The 20,726-nt window shown below is 31.5% G+C and overlaps 2 protein-coding genes across 2 annotated transcripts; one reads left to right on the forward strand and one right to left on the reverse strand.

Moving 5' to 3' along the window:
* Positions 1-1,565: 1,565 nt before the first annotated feature.
* Positions 1,566-4,568, reverse strand: eff (ubiquitin-conjugating enzyme E2 eff). The gene is made up of 5 exons (XM_090120707.1): positions 4,243-4,568; positions 3,683-3,746; positions 3,307-3,338; positions 2,906-3,089; positions 1,566-2,834 (listed from the first exon to the last, which is right to left on the reverse strand). Exons 1-5 carry the CDS (start codon positions 4,264-4,266, stop codon positions 2,695-2,697), a joined length of 444 nt encoding a protein of 147 aa, XP_089976833.1. The 5' UTR covers positions 4,267-4,568; the 3' UTR covers positions 1,566-2,694.
* A 1,835-nt stretch (positions 4,569-6,403) lies between these two features.
* Positions 6,404-20,121, forward strand: LOC149909107 (progestin and adipoQ receptor family member 3). The gene is made up of 7 exons (XM_090120706.1): positions 6,404-6,685; positions 6,830-7,053; positions 7,745-7,901; positions 13,516-13,668; positions 17,939-18,127; positions 18,547-18,615; positions 18,908-20,121. Exons 1-7 carry the CDS (start codon positions 6,614-6,616, stop codon positions 19,070-19,072), a joined length of 1,029 nt encoding a protein of 342 aa, XP_089976832.1. The 5' UTR covers positions 6,404-6,613; the 3' UTR covers positions 19,073-20,121.
* The last annotated feature ends 605 nt before the right edge of the window (positions 20,122-20,726 follow it).

Consider the following 20,726-nt stretch of genomic DNA (forward strand, 5'->3'; position numbering starts at 1 on the left):
TTAATTCATATTGGTTAGTTAATTACTGCGGTTACTTAACAAACAAAAATACTTTTTTTATCTTCTATCAACTACTAACTACAAGTTATACAAAATATCAGCAAGTTGTATTGCAAATGGCACTTGATAAAATTGGTTGAAGTTAGTTACCATACTCCGCTGAAACGGCTGGACCGATATGAAGGGACGTTTGTCAATTCATCCTTTCCTTTAAAAATATTTTTTTCTGAGTTAGCATTCTTCGTTTTTTATAAGCCAATTTTGATGAAGAAAATATTCCATGGTTGATCCCATGATAATAAAACCAGAAGCTAAAACTTTAGTCTATAAATAGAAAATTTAATTAGGTTTTACCAAAAGCTAAACCACAAATCAACAAAAAAGTAGAAGTCAATGCAAAAAAACAATTATCTATCGTGGTAAATACCTAAAATAACAGGCCTATACAATGGTGATATTTTATATTCGCTACAGCACTCAACCAAGGTCCTCCTCAGTGACTACTTATGCATTACGATTTTACGATGCATGGAGGTATCCTTGATGCGTCAAGGAGACAGCAAAAAAGTAGGAAATCAATAACGTGGAAAAAGTCTATGTTATATTAATTCATAATGGTGGACTACTGTAGTAGGTACTACTTAGGGGAATCAGGGAATCCCCTAATTTCAACACATGGAAGTATACAGTCATTTTTTTACAGACAAAACCTTCAGTTCAAAGATATACTCAATTAATGTGTAATTAAATTTGCTTCTTTCCTAAGAAAAGTTATGCGAGATGAAATTTCACGTCATTAATATTTGTAAATAACGAATTATTTTCAGTGTTTATATAATAGTCTTACTCTTCAGTCCTAGGTCTTGTTATAAAAAACACCCATGTGAAACGCAAAACGCAACCGTTACCGTTCTCTATATCACCTACTTCGCATTGTGTCGTTAATTGTATCTCTACATAATGACAATAAATAAGACTCGAGATCATTAACCTTAAAGAATTGGGTTTCCTGTACTTTAGTAATTTATTAGTTTGAATTTATGAACATTATTCCAATTCTACCTGAATTTAAATAGGGCACTTCCTTTATCCACGTCAGGGAAAATTCATCATACTGACTTAAATAGAATGTGGCCTATTGACCAAATATTATTTTCGCCCTGCTGTTTTAGAAAACAAGAAATGACTAATTGTTTTAATGATGTTGGCAAATAAAATTCAGAAGAAAATGCTTCATAAATATAGTTTGCCACTGCGGTCTTTGTTTTTTCAAATGATATTTCCCATTAATTGTATGAATTAAAAATAGATGTCTAATATGCTTATGTATTTAACTCAAGTAATATTACATAAATAGTGCAATGTAATCAGGTGTGCTTGCTAGAGAAACAGACTGAGTTTTCATTTTAGCTTTTAATTTATTTTATTGTAAAGATATTTAAGTCTATCAAACATACTTCCATCTATTGTGGCTTTAAATGCAGTGACAAAGTATTATTAAAATTAAGTCAAAATGTATCTTTTACAGCTGCATGAAGTAGGAGTATGCCTAAATAAATCGCACGTTATTATTTACATACACAATAATTTATTGTTTCTTACAATTTAGTGAAGCTAAAATACGTCTTGTCGATTTGATTACAGTTTGAAAAGCTTAAAGTTTCTCTCTCTCCCTGTGTTAACCAAGTGAACAAAAGCTTTCTCTTGCAGCTGTAAAGTAACACACCATAATGCCACAAATGCCATTCAGTTGAGCCAGATTGCCAAAAGATCAGATCAAAGGGGAGTGAGGATGGTCTTCATGGAAAGGATGACTTGGAAATCACAACGCAGATGTCCTTACAACCACAATATATATTAGATAAAATTATAATATAAAGATCGCCATATTGAAAAAAAATCTAGATTAATCATAACTTATCATCTTATGAGATACACTGTAATTTATACTGTAATGTTTAAACTATTGGAGCGTCAACTACCACATCAAATATTGTGGATGAAAGAAAAGTTATCACTTCCATTAACATCAGTCTGTTCTGCAGCACGCTACATTTACTAACTTAAAAAAGTCATAATAAAAAAAAATTAACTCTCTTGACTCCGTCAACAAGCTCATTCTGTTATATCATTAACTTACATTAACCAGAATGTTCGTAACAACAATGAGCTCACTTACAAATTCATTGACAAAATCTCAAGTGAACAGGACTTGTAAAGCAACAACGCTCCATATCCTAAACATATGGCTATTGTACAGTTCACAATGCAATTTAGATCTAGTTAAAGTACAAATTCTTTAGGAATTACATGTATTCAATTATAGCAAAATTTAACTAAGTTTTAACTTCAACTAAATGAGTGTAAAACATCTACCGACACATCAATGTAAAACAGAAAAAATCAATTTTATTTTTCTCTTATAGAAAATGTTACTTACAATTACATGAACAGAAACTATTAAAATGTGTTTATCATATTTACTTAGATGCAATCTCAATATGATTATTATCGAAGACCATCAAAATAATGCTGATACTATGTGACATAAATATGTGATTTAAAAAATCCAGTAATTTAGATAAGGGTATAGTCAAACGGATAGAGGGGAAAGGGTTTCATATGAAGGGGAGGGGTGGAGCCGAGGGCTGTGGCGATGTGTTTGTATGTTTTGCTGATGTCACAATTAACTCATCACATGGCATACTTCCTAGTCCACTCTCGGGCTAATTCATTGTACTTTTCTCTGTCAGTTTTGTAGATCCTAGCAATTTCTGGTACCAAGGGATCATCTGGGTTTGGATCGCATAGCAGTGAGCAGATTGACAGCAACACTAAAATAAAACAAAAACAAATTATATCTGATTCACAAGTAAACAACTGTAACAGTAGTTAAGCTAATTACCTTTAGATATGGTGAGCGCTGGCGACCATTGTGAGCGCAGAATGTCAAGGCAGATAGAACCATTACTGTTTATATTAGGATGGTAGATACGTGTTGTGAATGCAACTTTTGGTGGTTTGAAGGGGTAGTCTGTTGGAAAGTGTATGGTCAAGAAAAACACTCCACCTTGATAGGGACTGTCTACCTGCAATTAAAACAAAACTTCACATACCACAAAAAAAATCATAAATATAATCTCAATCAAAATCACTAAGGTAAAAATAATAGTAAATAATTATTGAAAGATACCAAGAAAAGGTCAAAAACAATTGGAATGAATAAAAAAATGTATATCTTTGAACAAAGGAAATCACCAAACTTAATTGTTTTATAAATAGAAATTACATTGAGGAAATACTTACTGGACCCATAATTGTGGCCTGCCAGTGAAATACTGAAAAAAATAAGAAATAAAAAGTGAGATACTTGTAAGTTTTCAGACTACAGACATTCAAATTAAAGGTGACTCAGCTGATTATGATTATTGGAACACTTTTGTCTTCCATTATTGATATATTTTATCATAGAAAACAATTAGATTAAATTTTCTACAAACTAAAAAGTAGTTAAAATGTAATAATGTCATAACCTCGTTTTACATATTTAGATAAAATGATAAAAATGTATCATAACCTACATATGGCTATACGAATTTTATTTTTAACGGGAGAATGACTTTTAAAGCTTATAGCAACACAATGAGTCATTAGTATTGAATGAATCAATAAAAATACTTACGATCTTCTCCGTGTGGTCCTGCAGAACATTGTGCTGGAGGGTCCCTACCCAGGTCTTGTAATTCCTGCACAGGACAAAACCATCTTTGTACATTACATGAAACACAATACCGAGATACGACATGTCAAACACATCATCACTCCAAAAACATACGGCCGATGAACTTAGGGACAATCTAGATATAGAAATCCACATTCCATCATATCTTTTACATATTGCAACTGATATTTTCATTAATATCTTCTTTTATCACTGAACATGACATAAAAACCTCAAATTATAGATACAAATATCCGACATTTTATGTTCACCGTGTGCATATAATTGTCACCAATATGAAACCATACAACGTCGCTCTTCATTATAAATTACAACAATGGCAAAAAATACTTAATTATTTTATAACATCAATATCGCACACAGAATTATCCAGAAGAAAATGTCGATAATAGGTATTCACAATGACGAAACATTCACTACGAAGTCTGTTTCGAATTTTACAACACACTATTTCTAAATGTCAATGGACAAAAATTATTGACTACGAATATTATACGTACCCTATTAATTCGTTTTAACGCCATTTGATTACTTTATATTGAATTAAACCGACTTTTAACTAGACAACGAAACTGTGAGCCAAGGACCTTTGATTAGAGATTGCAAGATGGCTCCCGTCTAAACGCAAAAGTACCACTTATGTCGTTTTATACAATAATTATAAAATAATAACAAATGCGACAAAACTTCAAGGACTTAAATAAAAAATAATATTAACTAATATTATAAATAATAAAGATTGGAACAGAGCGCAAGTTTTAACAAAATTAACACACTCGCGACGAATGGAGAACAGCAAACAGGAAAATCGACCATTTACAAAGAGCGTTCACGACAACTCCCCGTTTTATGTAAATTTATAAAGTCTGGATAGATTTAAAAATAATAATAAATTGATGCGCTTATATTAGTGCAGTTACTTTTCAAGCCATTAAATCTATTACTTTTATTATTTATGCAAATTCAATGCGAGTATTTTAATTTATTTAAAAATATTTTGAATAGTTTTTCAAATGGTAACATTAAAGAGGATATGACGTTATCGATAAGAACTTGGGCGCTATTTTTGGTTTGTTGGTTATGTACAAAGCAGGTAGAGTTATTTTAATACACATTTTTGCAATTTGAAACTGTCGCAGGTAGATTCCAGCATCTCGAATATTATAGGACTAAAAATACAGAGACGCGTCCTATAACAAAATTTATAAGAATATGATTTTTTTTTGTCATTCTATTAATATATTTTTGGTTGTTAAATTAAATAAATTCAGTAATCTTCTTTCATAAAGTATTCGTTAGTATATGGTTAGTATACACTGTTAACGAAAAGGAAGCATTAAACTCTAAAATATAATAGTGAATAATACGTGAATAATCGTACGTTACTACCGCATTTACAAATTCGTGAGAAAAGAGGCGAAGAACGAACACACAGCCGCATTTTAGCCAATGGTAATTCGTATACACAATCGTTATTCGCCTCGCTATTCGCACAAATATGTTATGCACGTACTTAATGTTATTAAGAAATTTATAATGTTACGTACACGTAAAGCTATTAATTATATAACTAAAGTCTAGTCTATACTTGAAATAATTATCAATCATATTTTGAGAACTACTAATAACTTCACATAATATTCGTGTTTGGGTCGAAACTATCTTTATCGTAATACAAGAAAATTTTATTTTCTATAAAATAAGTATACATATTATAATGGTTACTTATGAGCGTTTTCACATTATCCGATCCGATATCGGTATCGGACGCCGATAGCCGATGCCGATAGCCGATAGCCGATTATCCGATAAAATCGTTCCGATATCATCATGAGTGTTGCCAGAAATTTTAGACATTTTTTTTATTAAAAAGGTATGATTAAAAAAATAAACCGACTTCAAAGTTCAAAAACGGAAAAGTAAAATACAAAAGATTTGATATTATTATTTACTGCATATTGCATAATAATTAGATGTGCTATTTACTAAAAAGTATTGACATCGGTGCCAAACCTCCTCCTTTTTTTGAAGTCGATTAACGCGTCAAATTTAGTTCATATCTTTGCCGAGGGACTTCTTTCACGGCGTCATAATAATAAATCAGGATGTGTTCCGATTGTGGTTCCGATAGAGGTTAATAAACAGACTGCGACCTCACTGCGATCGCTGCACTACAGTCAAAATGAGCATAAAGCCAACTTGAATGGTCTAAAGTCGATTGCAGTGGGCTCACTGTTGAAAAATTATTCAAATCTTGTACACTAATCTTGTATCTTGTCATAGGAGTATGCTGTATGACTCATACAATAATAATTGTATGAGTTTCATTTAGAGTCCTAAAGTTTGAAATATAATCGGAATTTTCTGTTCTTTTTTTTAATTATAGTTTGATTATGAAAGCTTCGATACGCTCTTTTGAATACGTGTGGCCAAAACAGGTCTGACGATATATTATTCGACTGCTTTTCTGCAGGTGTCGCATAGTAGTACAATATCGGAACACAACCTGTTGTTGCCTGTCATCACCTGCTGTCATACTGACATGATGACATCGCGTACTCTTCAGACGTCAATCTCATTTAACGTCATTCGGCAACGGCATTCCCAATTCCCATTCGTCAGACGTCAAGAAATATCAGATTCAGTTCTGAGTTCACAGTTGTTTATTTCGCGTTGTGCATGGTAGTAGTGTTTGATTTTTCGGTCATGTAAATGTCGTAGTTTTATACGGGCTTATACTTTAAGTTCGTATTTCTTGATAGGAACGCATTGTTATTTCAAAGTGCAATCGTTTTAAATCTGTGATAAATAAATTAGGGTAGCCAGAAAAAACTTTTTTTATTTTTCGAGGGCAAAATAAAACTATTAAAAATGTCCATAACTATGACAAGAAAAGTAAGTGAATGCCAAGCAGAAACTGTTCAGTTTATGGCTATAGAAAAAGTAAGTTTTTTTAATTCTTTATTTTTGTGGTTGAGTTTTATATGAGATAAAAGCTGAATGTTAAATGTCGAGGTAAATAAATGGATAGGTATTATAAATGTATAGTATAATTTCAAGTAAGTTTTTATCACTTATTTATTTTAGGTAAAAGATACAAGCACACAAGAAACAGAATGTTGCAATGGTACGACTCTGCTCCATAGAGGGAAAAAATTAGAGGATAATAATAATTTAACTAAAGAAGATATTGAATACATAAATTATAGACAGCTGCTTAAATATGAACAAGCTCCTGAATATTTACAACATAATCCTTTTATCAGAGATGGTTACCGGAAGTTATTGCCAACAAGACTGTGTTGGGAGAGGTGAGCTTTGATCTGCATCTGTTTTAAATTCAAACAATAACAGCTTACACTTTTTAAAAAAATGTTTGTTATAGTTTTAATCTTATTGAGTTTAATCCATTGATTTGGGATTTTTCAAACAAGTTTTGAGATTTTTAGTTAAACAGGCTCCGATATTTTCTGTTCTGTGCTTTGTTATTTTATAGTATCATTTTAAAATATACCTACTCAATACAAAATTGTAGCATGGTCCATACAGGTATTAAATATAGGAGATAATAGGAGAATAATTTTCCAAAGTTGAATAAAATCATTTTTCCTATTATCTATATTCTATACCAATCATAAAACTGTAGTCTCTGTTGAATCGGATATTGAAAAACCTATTTTTACTAAATTCATATAAATAGTTACCTACTTACTGTACAAAAACCTCAAACTTTACTTGTACAATTTTTGTCTGTCTGTCTGTTTGTTCCGAGTCTTCTCAGAAAAAGCTGGACTGATGAAATTTTTTAAATCATTTGATATGCCCTATAAAATAAAACTTTATTAAAAGTATTTCATATACATACTGCAAATTTGTATGACCCTAAATCAAAGAGACATACTCTCCTTGAGTCCCTTGAAACCTTCTTTCATTATTGGAGAATCCTTTGTGAAGTGCACAAATAAAATTAGATCATAAAACTGAAAATACAATTTGTTCCAGCATATTCTGGTGGACGAACGAAACGATGAACATATGGACGCACATATTCGGTTTCTTCTTATTGCTATCGTTAACAATCAACGATCTGGCGATCATCAACATCCACGCTACGGTCACGGATAAGACGGTCGCGGGTATTCTGTTCTCTTGTTTTCTAGTGAGTACTTGTAACACCGTACTTTCATTTTATTCACAAACCATGACTATCGCGATCGATGGAATACCTCGTGCTTAACTTTTGATTTTACGATCCTCATTATTATGGTACATAAAAGTAAAAAGTGCTTCATGTAGTTACTTAATGCGATGTTGTTATAAGTTAAATTTGTAAATAAAAATTATGTTATTTAACACTCAGACCGGTTTTATGGATTTGACATAATTATAAGTTTTATTATTTTGTATTTTATCAAGTTCAAGTTATTTCTGTTTGTTGGGATTGGTGATTTCTGATGAAGGTTAATATGTTGTATTTGTATGTATAGAGCATGCAATTTACGCTTACAACTCATCGGATATAAAAAGTTTTTATTACAATAATGCATTTGATTCTTTGCGTTTGCACAAATTATTAAACTACCAAACCACGTTATGACGTACCTATACTTGATACCACAGAACGAATAACAGCATTTTTCTACGTCAATAAAACTAGGATTGAGCTTTGCAATAACATCGTACGATTATAAACACGACCCAACACACTAAACAGGTTTCACATGTGACACTTATTTCGTAAAACGGATTCTTCTTTCTGCATTCATATTGGACGTCTGCACTTCAGTTTTGTGGTAACGTAAATTGTTACGAAACCAGAGGCCACTTCATTGAGTCGAAAGCATGCCGTCAGATGTATTAGCTGGCTCTGCTAGTGAAAGTTCAGCTTCCGAGCAAAAAGACAACGCCTTTCAAAGGTCATCTTGTATAATTCAGATGAATCTTAACGTTTTCCAATCGTTAATTTTAAGTTTTACCGTAGGTAGGTAGGTATTATAAGCTGTTTGTTGTTTGTAATTTGTATTAACGTAGATAACGTCGAAACGTCTATCGACTGAACTTTATTCAAATGTTTATTTATTTATATGATAGCTGTTAGTTTAAAAATATACACTTTGAGTAAATATTTTCAGTTCAAAAGGCAGACATAAATTATCTCGATAAATACCTATGAACAAAAGTATGTCAAAACGATTACGTGAGAAAGTAGGTGGGTAGTTTATAAATTTTGCATTACTGATAAACACTTCTCTTATTGTAGGTACTTTATTACCAAACACATATTCATGTCTAATGGATAGATATTAAAAATGTAAATAAAATAAGATGTCCATAATAAAATTAAATAAGATGTTCTTCCAATAAGTAATTATCCTTATAAAAAACAATTGAAAAAATATAAGATTTACGTCAGAAATCAGCATTTACACATACACATCGTTCAGTAGTAAAAAACACCAGTTTATAGATTTAATTAAAACACTTTATTTACGTCGTACCGCGTACGTACTACGTAGTTTATTGCATAATAAAACAATTCATTTGAATTTATTTCCATACAAACAAAAAGAATATCGTACCTGTGAGCTACTTTATATATCAACTTAAAATTAAATTACGTAAATTCAGTTGGTCTTTTAATAATTGTCAAATAGGTCGTAAAGTATTTTTTACCTCAGGCACATTCAGGTGTCCAAAGCAATACTTGCTGCGTCAGCTAGTAGACACTATAGTACTAAACATAATCAAAAAATTATATGTAGTAGCAATTAAATCCTTATGTTCTCTAACTACTTAGTATAGTAAGGTAACCCATCATGAAAAATTAGTTTTCCAACTCAATATTCATATACCTATATGTATGTGTCATTTATATCGCCTGTTTTTGCCCGTGGTTCATAGTGAACGCCTGACGTAATATCAGTAATATTATAGTGTCATTATAACTCCACCTGCACGAAAGCACTTTCCTTACGTACTTACTAAAGAGAACTTTCACTATTAAATACAATATGCAAACTCATCTGACAAGAATGTTATAGACAAATCTAATAAAATATCGTATCAATGATTTTTTGTTATGATATTCGGTCATAGTGAGGATACCGACATGTCCAAGCATCTAAAGTTCGAGCGTGGTGTTATGATCGCAATAATCAGCCGTGGTTGATTACGGTATTATAATATGAATTTGCCAGTCAGTTCAATTCACGGCGTACACTGATTGGAATCAAGAGGTCATAATACGGCCCCAGATTGGGAGGCCCGTGGCCCTGCAGTGGGAACATGTATGAGCTTTCCTGTTAGGTATACGTACGTAAAAAAGTCGGTTTAAATTAAAAATGAAGCTCTCAATTTTCTATTTTAGTACGTTTATAATTTATATTGTTAATATAACAATGCTAAGTTTAATAAGGTTAATAGGTAAGGTTATAAGGTTCCGAAAGTTTTTTACTGCCTTGAATTGAGCATCACATTAACATTTATTATATAAAACAATTATTATAATATGTATGATCTGCACTGCGATTTAAACAATGGCGGAAAAACGAGTGTCCTTGATATTATGCCAGTTTTCTTGATTCATACACTGACTGGTAATAATAATTTTTTGTTGTGTACGTGTAGTACCTACTTAAGATGATTTTATAGTTCATAATGATAAATAAAACCGGCCAAGTGCGCTTTTGATTTACGGAACCCTAAAAAGATTTTTTCCTACATAATGACTATCTATAATTATTATTATTATCTTTCTACCTTTTACCAATAAAATATTAAAGGTTAATCTCTCACTTATTGTCATTTTAATTCCTTGTGTAATTAGGTATGTAGTTCGCTACGTACACAGATACGTATCTATTATTAAAATGAATGCATATATAAATAGACTAAAGTATTTGTTTTATTGCATATTTTGTGAAACTTCTTTTTATTAGGTTATGAGAACTTCCTAGTACAAAATGGTAAACAAAAATTCCATTAATAATTATTTAATTATATTAAATTCTACTTGTTCAAGGTTAGCTCTACCACGCTCTACCACGCTCTACCACGCTCTACTTACAAATTGATCATATTCTTATATAGAAAATAAAATATATATTACATATTTTAAAATGTGGTTTGCAGCGATATATTTAATTAGGGTCAACCGGGGCAAATGCAACTATGGGGCTATGGCAACTAGTTATCATAACTAATTTATTAGAGTTGTTGTAATAAATCGCCACCTATGATTCAATAACTCAACGACTAATAAATCTTACAAGTAATAGATGGTGCCCCTACGATGAAAACTATTTGATTGATAGGCCATTGTGTCAAACCGCTATTTTGAAGTTGGTGTGCGTAAAAACAGGTGTCGAGTTTTGCAGACAAAAAAATTGTTTAGGAGTGATTTTTTGCAGGTGTTTTTGATTGGACACGATTATCACAAGCCGTTAAGCTTATTTCATTTATATTTTTAGTGCGTTAGTTGACTCTATTTTGTGTTATTGATGCAGTTACAATTGCCCCATGAAAATTTCACTGTGGGGTTATTGCAACTGTGAGGTTAGTTACAATAGCCCCTTATATTTTTGTATGAAACTAAAAACACTAGTGATGTGACAGTGTCGATATTTTTATTATGTATCCTTCTTGGTAGTCAAAATATACTTTCTTTATGATTAATTAAAGAAGAACCATCGATTATTTCTTCGATATTATACCCAGAGACGGGTTCATAAGTAAAATTCAAATTAGATAAAGCGTGGTTAAAGAATATAAGTAACTAAAAACGATAGGTAGGATAGTTCTGTGATTGTTCAAGTCATTTTTAGTAAACGGTTGATTAACTAATAAACGTATTTTGTTTGGTTTACGTTTTTAACAATATTTAACACAAAGAATATTATTTGTTCTGACCAAAAACTAAAATTGACTTAGTAGGTAGTAGGTACACTGTTTTTTTTTTGTTGCGATTTAAAGTGGTAAATCAAAGTAGGTACATGAGTTTTTCCTCTAAATAATGCGGCGCCATCTACGATCGCAACGTTATTGTATAGATAACGTTATTGTATATATATATAGAATAATAAAAATATATCGATGAATAAGTTTTTTGCATTCCCCACACTAATTCTCTAACAAATAGTTGCATTTGCCCCACAATCAGAAAAATAAGATTTTTCCTGAAAACTCGTCCTTGCTACACGGTAATCCAGTTCAAAATCCTATGAATAACATGAAATCTCATAAATATATTCTATATTCGTTGTTTTATATGAAATAGAAGAAGAGCTATGGCAGTTAGTTGCATTTACCCCCGACTAGGGGTTAATGTAACTTTTTCTACCAATTTTAGGAAATATTCTCACTACCAGTTATTTATAAGACTACTGTATTGCTTGATTGGTTTAAAATAATCTTGAATAAATACAAAAATCACTAAATGGGTCAAATAAATGACCAAATATAAAAGGAGATAACTGCAACCGATCAAACTTGAAACTTGTTATTTTTTAGTTGCATTTGCCCCGGTTGACCCTACATAATGTTTCGACCACTGAAAAGCTAATATTGTCTATGTTTAAGTTTTTGAACTTACTTGTTTTTCGATACAAATATACCATCTAATGTTATACCACAGTATACTTACATAGTATAATAGTAGCTAACGCTAGTTATTCAGTATATTGAAGAAATTTATAGTTAACCTTCCATTGAATCAATTTATCGATTTTAATACGCCTTCATAATTAGTGTATTTTCCTACTGGGATGTTTAAATATATCCTTGGTGCATTGTATTTCCGTTGTTCCTTTTATAGGTACAAATTGAAAAACAATGTCATTGACATACATAAAAAGTTACAGTCCATATAAGCAAATATAAAGTTATGGTGCTGAACCGGCCTTTGTTGATGCTAGCCAAAAACGACGTTACCTTGAATTTTATTATACCCTAATTGCAAAAGACGTTTCAAATGAATTTTCTAAAACGGGATATTTAAAGCTCTGTTTCCGTGTTCGAAAAAAAAAAATAATAAGAATAACATTTTAGTTTGGCTATATGTAATATGTTATGACGTGCATTTGCAAAACCTGTTTATGTGAGTTATTACTAAGTATATTATCTTTTTACTTATCTCAACATATTTTTTAACCTTAGATTAACCTCGTGTTACATTATTGTTATTATTTTCCCTGTTATACATTTTTCAAGAATTATTACAATCCTTACTGACTAATTTAATAGTCATGAATCAATAGAAAATATACCGTAGTAAGTTGTATAAGTTTATGATAAGATAATTTTAAACATAAATGCTCTATACACTTTCCATTTTCTCACATTATTTTTATATTGGCACGTTCTATATTACGATAATATTATGTGTCCATCCAGTAATATAACGATTTATCATAGTAAATGTCTTACAAAATTATCATGATTTAATTAGATACCACCATTTTCTTTCTTTCTGTCTTTTTCTAGACATCATTCACATCTATACTAATATTATAAAGCTGATGAGTTTGTTTGTTTGAACGCGCTAATCTCAGAAACTACTGGACCATTTGAAAAATTCTTTCGGTGTTAGATAGCTCATTCATCGAGGAAGGCTATAGGCTATATATCATCACGCTAAGACCAACAGGAGCAGAGTCACGCGGATGAAACCACGGAGCGCAGCTAGTAATATAATAAAAGGCACCTCCACTTAAAATGTGCCCAAATCTAACACAATAAGCATTTATTTTGAATACACAATATTTATTTGTTTTCAGATATGTATGGCGCTGTCGGCCCTCTACCATACGTTCTCGTGTCGATCGGAGACGGATTACAACACGTTCCTAATGTATGATCTCTTTGGGATAGCTCTCTCACTACTCGCAATCTACACTTCGGGAGTTTACTATGCGTTCTGGTGCAATCATGTGAGTATTGATTAACGTGAGTTGTGTATCGGTAGTAGGGCCAATGATATTATCAAAACATTTCTAATTAAGGTTGATAGATATGCATATTGCATTCCACATGTAATCGTAATATTATTATTGCTTACTAAAATGTATTAAAGTATTAAAGTAAAGTAACGGATATGCCGTAAGCACTAAGCATAGCAACACACATATTTCTTAAAAAATTCCTCATAAATATGTAGAATGTACCAGAATAGATTGGACAAATAGTTACATTATACATGGATGTTTCAATGGTTACACTTAATCGAATAATTGCAGGATATTGTACGATGCTTGATGCAATTTATAATGTCAATTATTTGCAATCACAAATACTGGCTATAAAGTTTAATAGCATATTGTTTAAAACATAGTTAATGTGTTACTACATTCTTAAAACTGATAAAAATATTGTTGACAAAAATCTATACTTATCAAATATTGCAAGAGTTTTGAGCAAAAAAGTTCAATTGCCTACTAAAACATTATAAACCTTAGAGTATGTATTTATAAACAGACTAGCTTACCGCCCGCGGCTTCGCCCGCTTTGTCTAAAACCTAATAAATTATATACCTACTAAAACCTTCCTCTTGAATCATTCTATCTATTACATTATCTATTACTTTTTTATTTAATTATCTATCTATTACAAAAAACCGCATCAAAATTCGTTGCGAAGCATACATAGGGACATAGAATAAAATGAATATGGGATATTATTCCCGTCCGATTAGGGCCCTTCTGGCCTCCTCCACTCAAGCGACAGCTCAAGCCGAGGTTCGTGGTCCCCGTCAAGGGGGGACGCCCTTGTGCATGTCGCTACCAGGGTGAACCTTCAGTTCACCCCCGCGTCCGCGTTAAAATGTAGAAGCCCTTCTGGCTAACATTGAGAGACACCACACAAAAAAAAAAAAAAAAAAAAGGGATATTATTGATGTTATGTGAACGATGCGGCATTTGTATCGATTATTACTACGATATACAACAGTTTCGTTAATTGCAACATTATATTTTCTACATGCATATAGTTTATAAATTAAAATAAATGTTCAGTCTGGCTCTTATAACATTTTTAATGTCGTAAGAAGTTCGTGCCAGATAAATTTCTCTAAAGCTGCATTAAATTAATATGTAGGTAATGTTATGTCGTATTGACTTAGATGTATTGATGAAGAATTCTTAGAAGAATATTACTTTGATTGGCTTAACAAATTTAGAGTAGTTGCTTTAACGAACATGTACTAGGTATATAAAAATAAGTCGGGTTTTCCTTCCTGACCGCGGGCGCGCTATAACTCCAGAACGCACGAACAGATTTCCACGGTTTTGCATTCGTTGGAAAGGTTTCGGGCTCCGTGAGGTTTATAGCAAAGAAAAGGTGTCTCTGGTGGCGAAACGGAGTTCGCCCGGTTTGCTAGTTTCTTATAATGGTAACTTAGATTTTATGAATGAACGTAGGTTATCTCGTGTAGCACGCAGAATGCACGAAATTTATTAAAGACTAAGATATAGATCACCAAACCGGAACCAGTTTGAAGTCAAGTCATTACAATTACATAATGAAATTATTCAATGACACTTGTTAGTTTAGTTGTAAATAAATTCACTTGCAATTCAATTCTTAAGATGATTACAAGACAATCGCTCTACAATGCTTCATTCAAAAGATTTTTCGACCATCGGAAGTAACTTTAAACTTTTAAGTTCATTGCCATTTCAAGTGTACAACGACCTTTAATATCTCATTGTACGGACCGACTCGTGCCGATAATTATTAATGAAATATAAAAAGACTTTTTGCCGTTGTATTTGGTACTAGCCGCTTGCCCTGACTCCGTCCGGGTTCACCAGTGATAAAGTTAATGTCACTCAAGAATTATACAGTTTTGGTACAGACAGACAGAGTCAGAATTTTTAATATAGGTTTTAAGTATATAGGTAATGTCTTGAGATAATATCCTACAAACATCTCGCATCTACAAAGTTTTACGGCTTCATAATATTCGTAAAATATTTATTCAAGAATCCTACTTTTTAACTTTTTTTAAGATCAATAAATAACCTAGATAAGCATAATTAAGTATTCAAATTTATGTACGTAGGTCGTATATGTTACAGTACATAATCAATATAATTTAGGCCGTAACAAGTATGACCTAAATTCAAGTATAATTGTTTTTAATAAATAACTATTGTTATACTATAGTGAAATTAATTTATTTCTTTATTCTTTCAATCATTGCTAGGATAAGTGAAAGTCAAGACTCGACAAATCATCTCGCTTCATTGCTGACTATAGATTATTCACGTTTCTGTTACCAACGCTGACATTTATCTTAGTTTACATATATTTCTATATAGCTATATGTTTTCCTAGTATCTAAAACTCTCAAAGGAATTGAATTAGTAAATCTATACAAATTATTATTGAAGTTAAAGTTATAAAGCTTTTTAAATATTATTTTATATTCTTGCCTTTAGATGACTGTTCTATTTCCCAAATCCCATGTATAGTAAAGAAAATTGAACCTAATATGTAACTGTGTTATTAATAATAGTTTTAAAAGTATTTTAAATCCTAGTGATGTATCTTTCTCAATGATGTTCACCGCACCTGGCACCAACAAAGAAAAAATAATATAGTTCTACGTTATTTGAGGTTTACAAAAATGGAAAGCACTTAGATATAATTATGTACCTACCAACGTCGTGGACTTTCACAAAATTATTTGCTGTTAGAGCCTTAGAACGTGTGACGTTGGTTATTGCGTAGTTATGTGTATGCAATGACCTTATTTTTTACCCAGCAATGAATACAATTTATAAAATTGCATCGAATTTTTGTAATACAATTAGACAAATGTGTAAGCTATTTGGTACATTTTGTATATTTTTAGTTATTACAAGTCGCAATAGTTATGGTTCGTATATCGATATTATGTTCTTCTCTGTTATAATAATCTTGTCACCGCAGACATACACTGTGCTTGTCACTGACAAGTGACCACTTACATGATACTGCTAATTAATTTTAGTACTTTCCAGAATTGTTTCCATTCATATTTGCTAAACAGTTTACGGTACTGAAATGCTAACCAAACCGGTCTGCCAATTATCGATTCAGTCCACCGATTTGTTTAGCAACATGTGTAGAAGTCTTGCAGAATTTGTTATTGACCTTACCCTACGTGCTGTCAACTAAGTACTGTATATAGTTCAAGGATATAGCTAAATTGTTTTGTAATACATTATGAATATGTAACACAGTCCTTAGAACTCACGGTCAAGTACTTCGACTGAAATGGCGCGTAAACATAGTAGCATGCTTCTTAAAATGACCATTGTTAATTGTTTGCGTTTTATATCTCATTGTTTTCGTCAGTTTTCAGAAACATTAAAAACCAAATATGTACCTACGATGTCGTTAATACGTGGAATTGAGACATTACATAACAGTGCAGTCATGTTCTTTAATTTTGTAGCAAATTTTTTTTTTCAAATTATTCAATAGATTGTTAATTCAATAGAGAGAAAGTGCCTGAACTAAAGTCTAGACTCTAGTCTGCATAAATATCCATATCTTAATATTATATGGATATTTATTTTACTCGGCCACATAGACCGTACCTACCTATTATGTATATCTGTTAGATGAAGGTAGTTTTAGTATAAGCCCCTTAGTATTAAAACAAATTTTGTTGAGCAATATAGTTGATCAACAATGTTTATGAAAACTTTGTATAAATATTAAATATTGTCGTTCCTCGAGCGAGAACTTTTCAACTGCAACACACATTGTTCCAGCAACTCCGATACCTGATTCACTTTTGTTCCTAAACAAATGTTTATAGGTACGTTGTTTATGATGAGGTGATAGAGGAATAAGACACGTCTTGGTAAATTTTTCTAACAGTTCTGCAACCTTAATTAGTCAGTAATTAATATTATTTTAGTTAATATCTTGTATGTTAGAAGGCTGATCACCAACTTGTCCCTAATGAAAAATGAATGAAAATCGATACTTACGTAAAATGCTACATGCATAATACAGATGGACGAATAATAATGGATCTGCCCCATACCACCTTGTCCCCTACACGCAACTTAACTTTAATATGTTGTATGGAAATTTATATATGATCAAAATACTCATGTTATCAATAAATGATTTATAAACGTGAAAATGTATTAAAGCATTCGAGCAAGAAAGCCTCCCAATTTATTCATTTTTCTGGTTTCCAGGGTCTAAAAGCATTCTACATGATGTCGGTGACGCTGATCTTCACGGTGGCGATGGTGCTGCAGATCCCGCGTCTGCAAGTGCCGTATTTGGTGAAGATGTGTGTGTTCATCGGTTGGGCTGCATACGGTGTTGTGCCGACCATGCACTGGACTTATGTTATGGGCGGCTTTAATAATCCTATGGTCCAGGTGGGTGTAGTTTTATGTGTTTTGGTGAAAATTTGGTAATATGTAAGTTCATTTAGTTTATCCAATTATAGTTGAACTACTGTCGACTGAAACATGAAACTGCTAAACGATGACATTACATTATTTAAGATGTATTCTTTAGTTTCATAATAAGTTCTCACCAACTGACATTTTAATAGATTGTTCTTGGAACATCTAAAATAGATTTTTTTACATCAAGCACTTTTTAAGCTATTGCATAGCTTCTATCGCGGGCCTTGAGCGCGGGGACCGAATCCAGAAATTTAGTAACGAAAAACCTCACGCTCCCCACTCCGACGGGCGCGGAGGTGTGGCTTGAAGGCATAGCATGCAATAGCTTTACCGCGGCAGTCCCCGAGTGCCACACGTCTTTTTAATCTTCAATGTTGTCGTTTCAGATGTTCTTCCCTCGCGTCATAGGAATGTATATTATCAGTGGGACAGCCTTCACCATATACGCCTTCAAGGTTAGTATTATATTAATCCACTTACCGTATCAAGTTTATACTTTATTCCACTTTCACGCAAATTGCTTAAATTTTCAACTATACTGATAGACATGGCCTAGAAAGGCTCTTGGCTATTAAACATCATGGAAACCATGCGAAACTTACAATTTAAATCAAAAGACGAAAGCCAAATAAAAGCTCTTTTGAATCAAATTCAGAACAAATGTTTAAATAATTATAGCCAATTATTGCAAATTAAGTTTGAAAGAAATAATTTAAAATTAAAATAAGATTGATATATCGTTTTCAGATACCCGAACGTTGGTTTCCCGGTAAGGTCGACTATATTGGTCATTCCCACCAATGGTGGCACGTGCTCGTGCTCGGAGCTCTCTACTATTGGCACAATACAGCGATGATGTATGTCCAATACCGCATGAACCACGGCTGTGCCAACAATATGAGAATATTCTAAAACATTCCAGACCAATCGGGAACATTCTAGAACATTCCATATTCAAATTGTAGAAGACAATGTCTCGCGTAGCGACATCTATGTGCGCGAATAGAAAACAAAGTTTCGTAGTTCAAATTAGCTGCAATAGGTGGCGTTAAACAATAATGGCTCAAATTGCTCAAATTATTATTAAGTAGCACTTTTTTGTGCCTTTCTATAGTTTTTAATACATTATGATGCTATATTTTTAAGGTCTGATAGAATAACTTTTATTATTGCAAATTAACCATAAATTGATTTATATTATATTAATTTATATTATTTTCGTTTACCTGTTTAATGTTGTGTCTTGAGCAGTTAGTTATTACATACAGTTATTTTTGTTAGTTAACCTCCTGATTTTAATTATAATGAGTGAAATAATATACGTGACCTGAGATAATTAAGTGTCATTTACATTTTTTTTTAATCATAAAACAAGACTTGCGTAAAAATTAAACTAGGAATTTATCAATTTTCTCATTATTGGTGCGAAATCAACGTATACGAATTTAATAAGTAAAATATAATTGATATGAATTCACAAATTAGATTTATATCACTTTTTTACCTCAACTGTTAATTATTAATAGGAATGACATGTAGCATTTAAGTATGTATTTATTTTTATGTTGTATTTTTATATTATAAAATAGAAAAATTAATGTATGAATTGTAATAGATCTGATTTATTGTTCTCTTTTTTAGCATTTAATTTTACCACCTGTGATGTTTGTTTTCCGCTTGAATTCTCTATTTTGATTAGCGCGTCGGATTCATATTTTTCATTTTGTTTTTAAATTTCACTGCTATAAAGATATCGACGATACGACTTACTTGATCATACTCAAAATTAGAATTTTTCGTAATTATAATTGTTTAATAAAATCAGTATTTTTACCTAAGATACATATAGTTAATATCAAATAGTTTTTCAAATGGAATTTTCGTGTATGTCTTAATTTTTTATACGAATTGTTTAATGGGTGGAAACGGGAATAATTACTTAAATAAAATTTACCTTTTGATTTGGCTGTTTCATTTTTATCACATTATTCATGTAAGGAATACATAGTAAAATATAAATATTCCTGTTCAATCTAGTTTATTGATAAAAAATAAAATTGCCTACCTACACCTACCTACAACTTTTTTGTTTCCCTTTTGCCAGTCACATAATTATTATGAGGAACGGTGCCTGTGACGGTGCGTTAATTTAGTAACAAAAAGCTTCAAAAAAGAGAAAAGTTTTTTAACCGCATGAAACTATAAATATTTTTTCTTTTTCTTCCGTTGCATATAGTTCAATAACATTTTTACATTTTATGACACACCGTTTTAAGAAGGTTTTAATTATTAAAAATGTGTTTATTTTAAGAACTAAATAATACATGTACGTTAAATAATGTTCGACTTTTGATAAAAGCGCCATCTAGGTGTGAGTAGAACTATTAATATAACACGTACATTACGTTTTGATCCACTCCTCACTAGATGTCTAAAATTTATTTTTTTAAATTAAGAACTTTATATTCTTTTATCTATTAGGTTTTAATTTTTTTTGATAATTTATTAATATTATGTTAAACATTAACTCACATTTTGTGATTTTTCATTGATATTTTAATTTAAC

The sequence above is a fragment of the Colias eurytheme genome, chromosome 4, assembly GCF_061535395.1.
Source record: "Colias eurytheme isolate Ceu_HAF_F1 chromosome 4, ilColEury1 Martin Lab GWU primary, whole genome shotgun sequence".
Lineage (NCBI taxonomy): Eukaryota > Metazoa > Arthropoda > Insecta > Lepidoptera > Pieridae > Colias > Colias eurytheme.

Bases quoted from the DNA above. Each gene is read 5' to 3' on its own strand.
- eff (XM_090120707.1), bottom strand. From the start codon at position 4,266: ATGGCGTTAAAACGAATTAATAGG. The intron at 3,090-3,306 runs GTAAGTATTTCC...TTTTAATTGCAG, and splicing joins AGGCCACAATTATGGGTCCA to GTAGACAGTCCCTATCAAGG. The intron at 2,835-2,905 runs GTAATTAGCTTA...GTTTTATTTTAG, and splicing joins AGCGCTCACCATATCTAAAG to TGTTGCTGTCAATCTGCTCA.
- LOC149909107 (XM_090120706.1), top strand. From the start codon at position 6,614: ATGTCCATAACTATGACAAGAAAAGTAAGTGAATGCCAAGCAGAAACT. The intron at 7,054-7,744 runs GTGAGCTTTGAT...AATTTGTTCCAG, and splicing joins ACAAGACTGTGTTGGGAGAG to CATATTCTGGTGGACGAACG. The intron at 18,128-18,546 runs GTGGGTGTAGTT...TTGTCGTTTCAG, and splicing joins TTAATAATCCTATGGTCCAG to ATGTTCTTCCCTCGCGTCAT.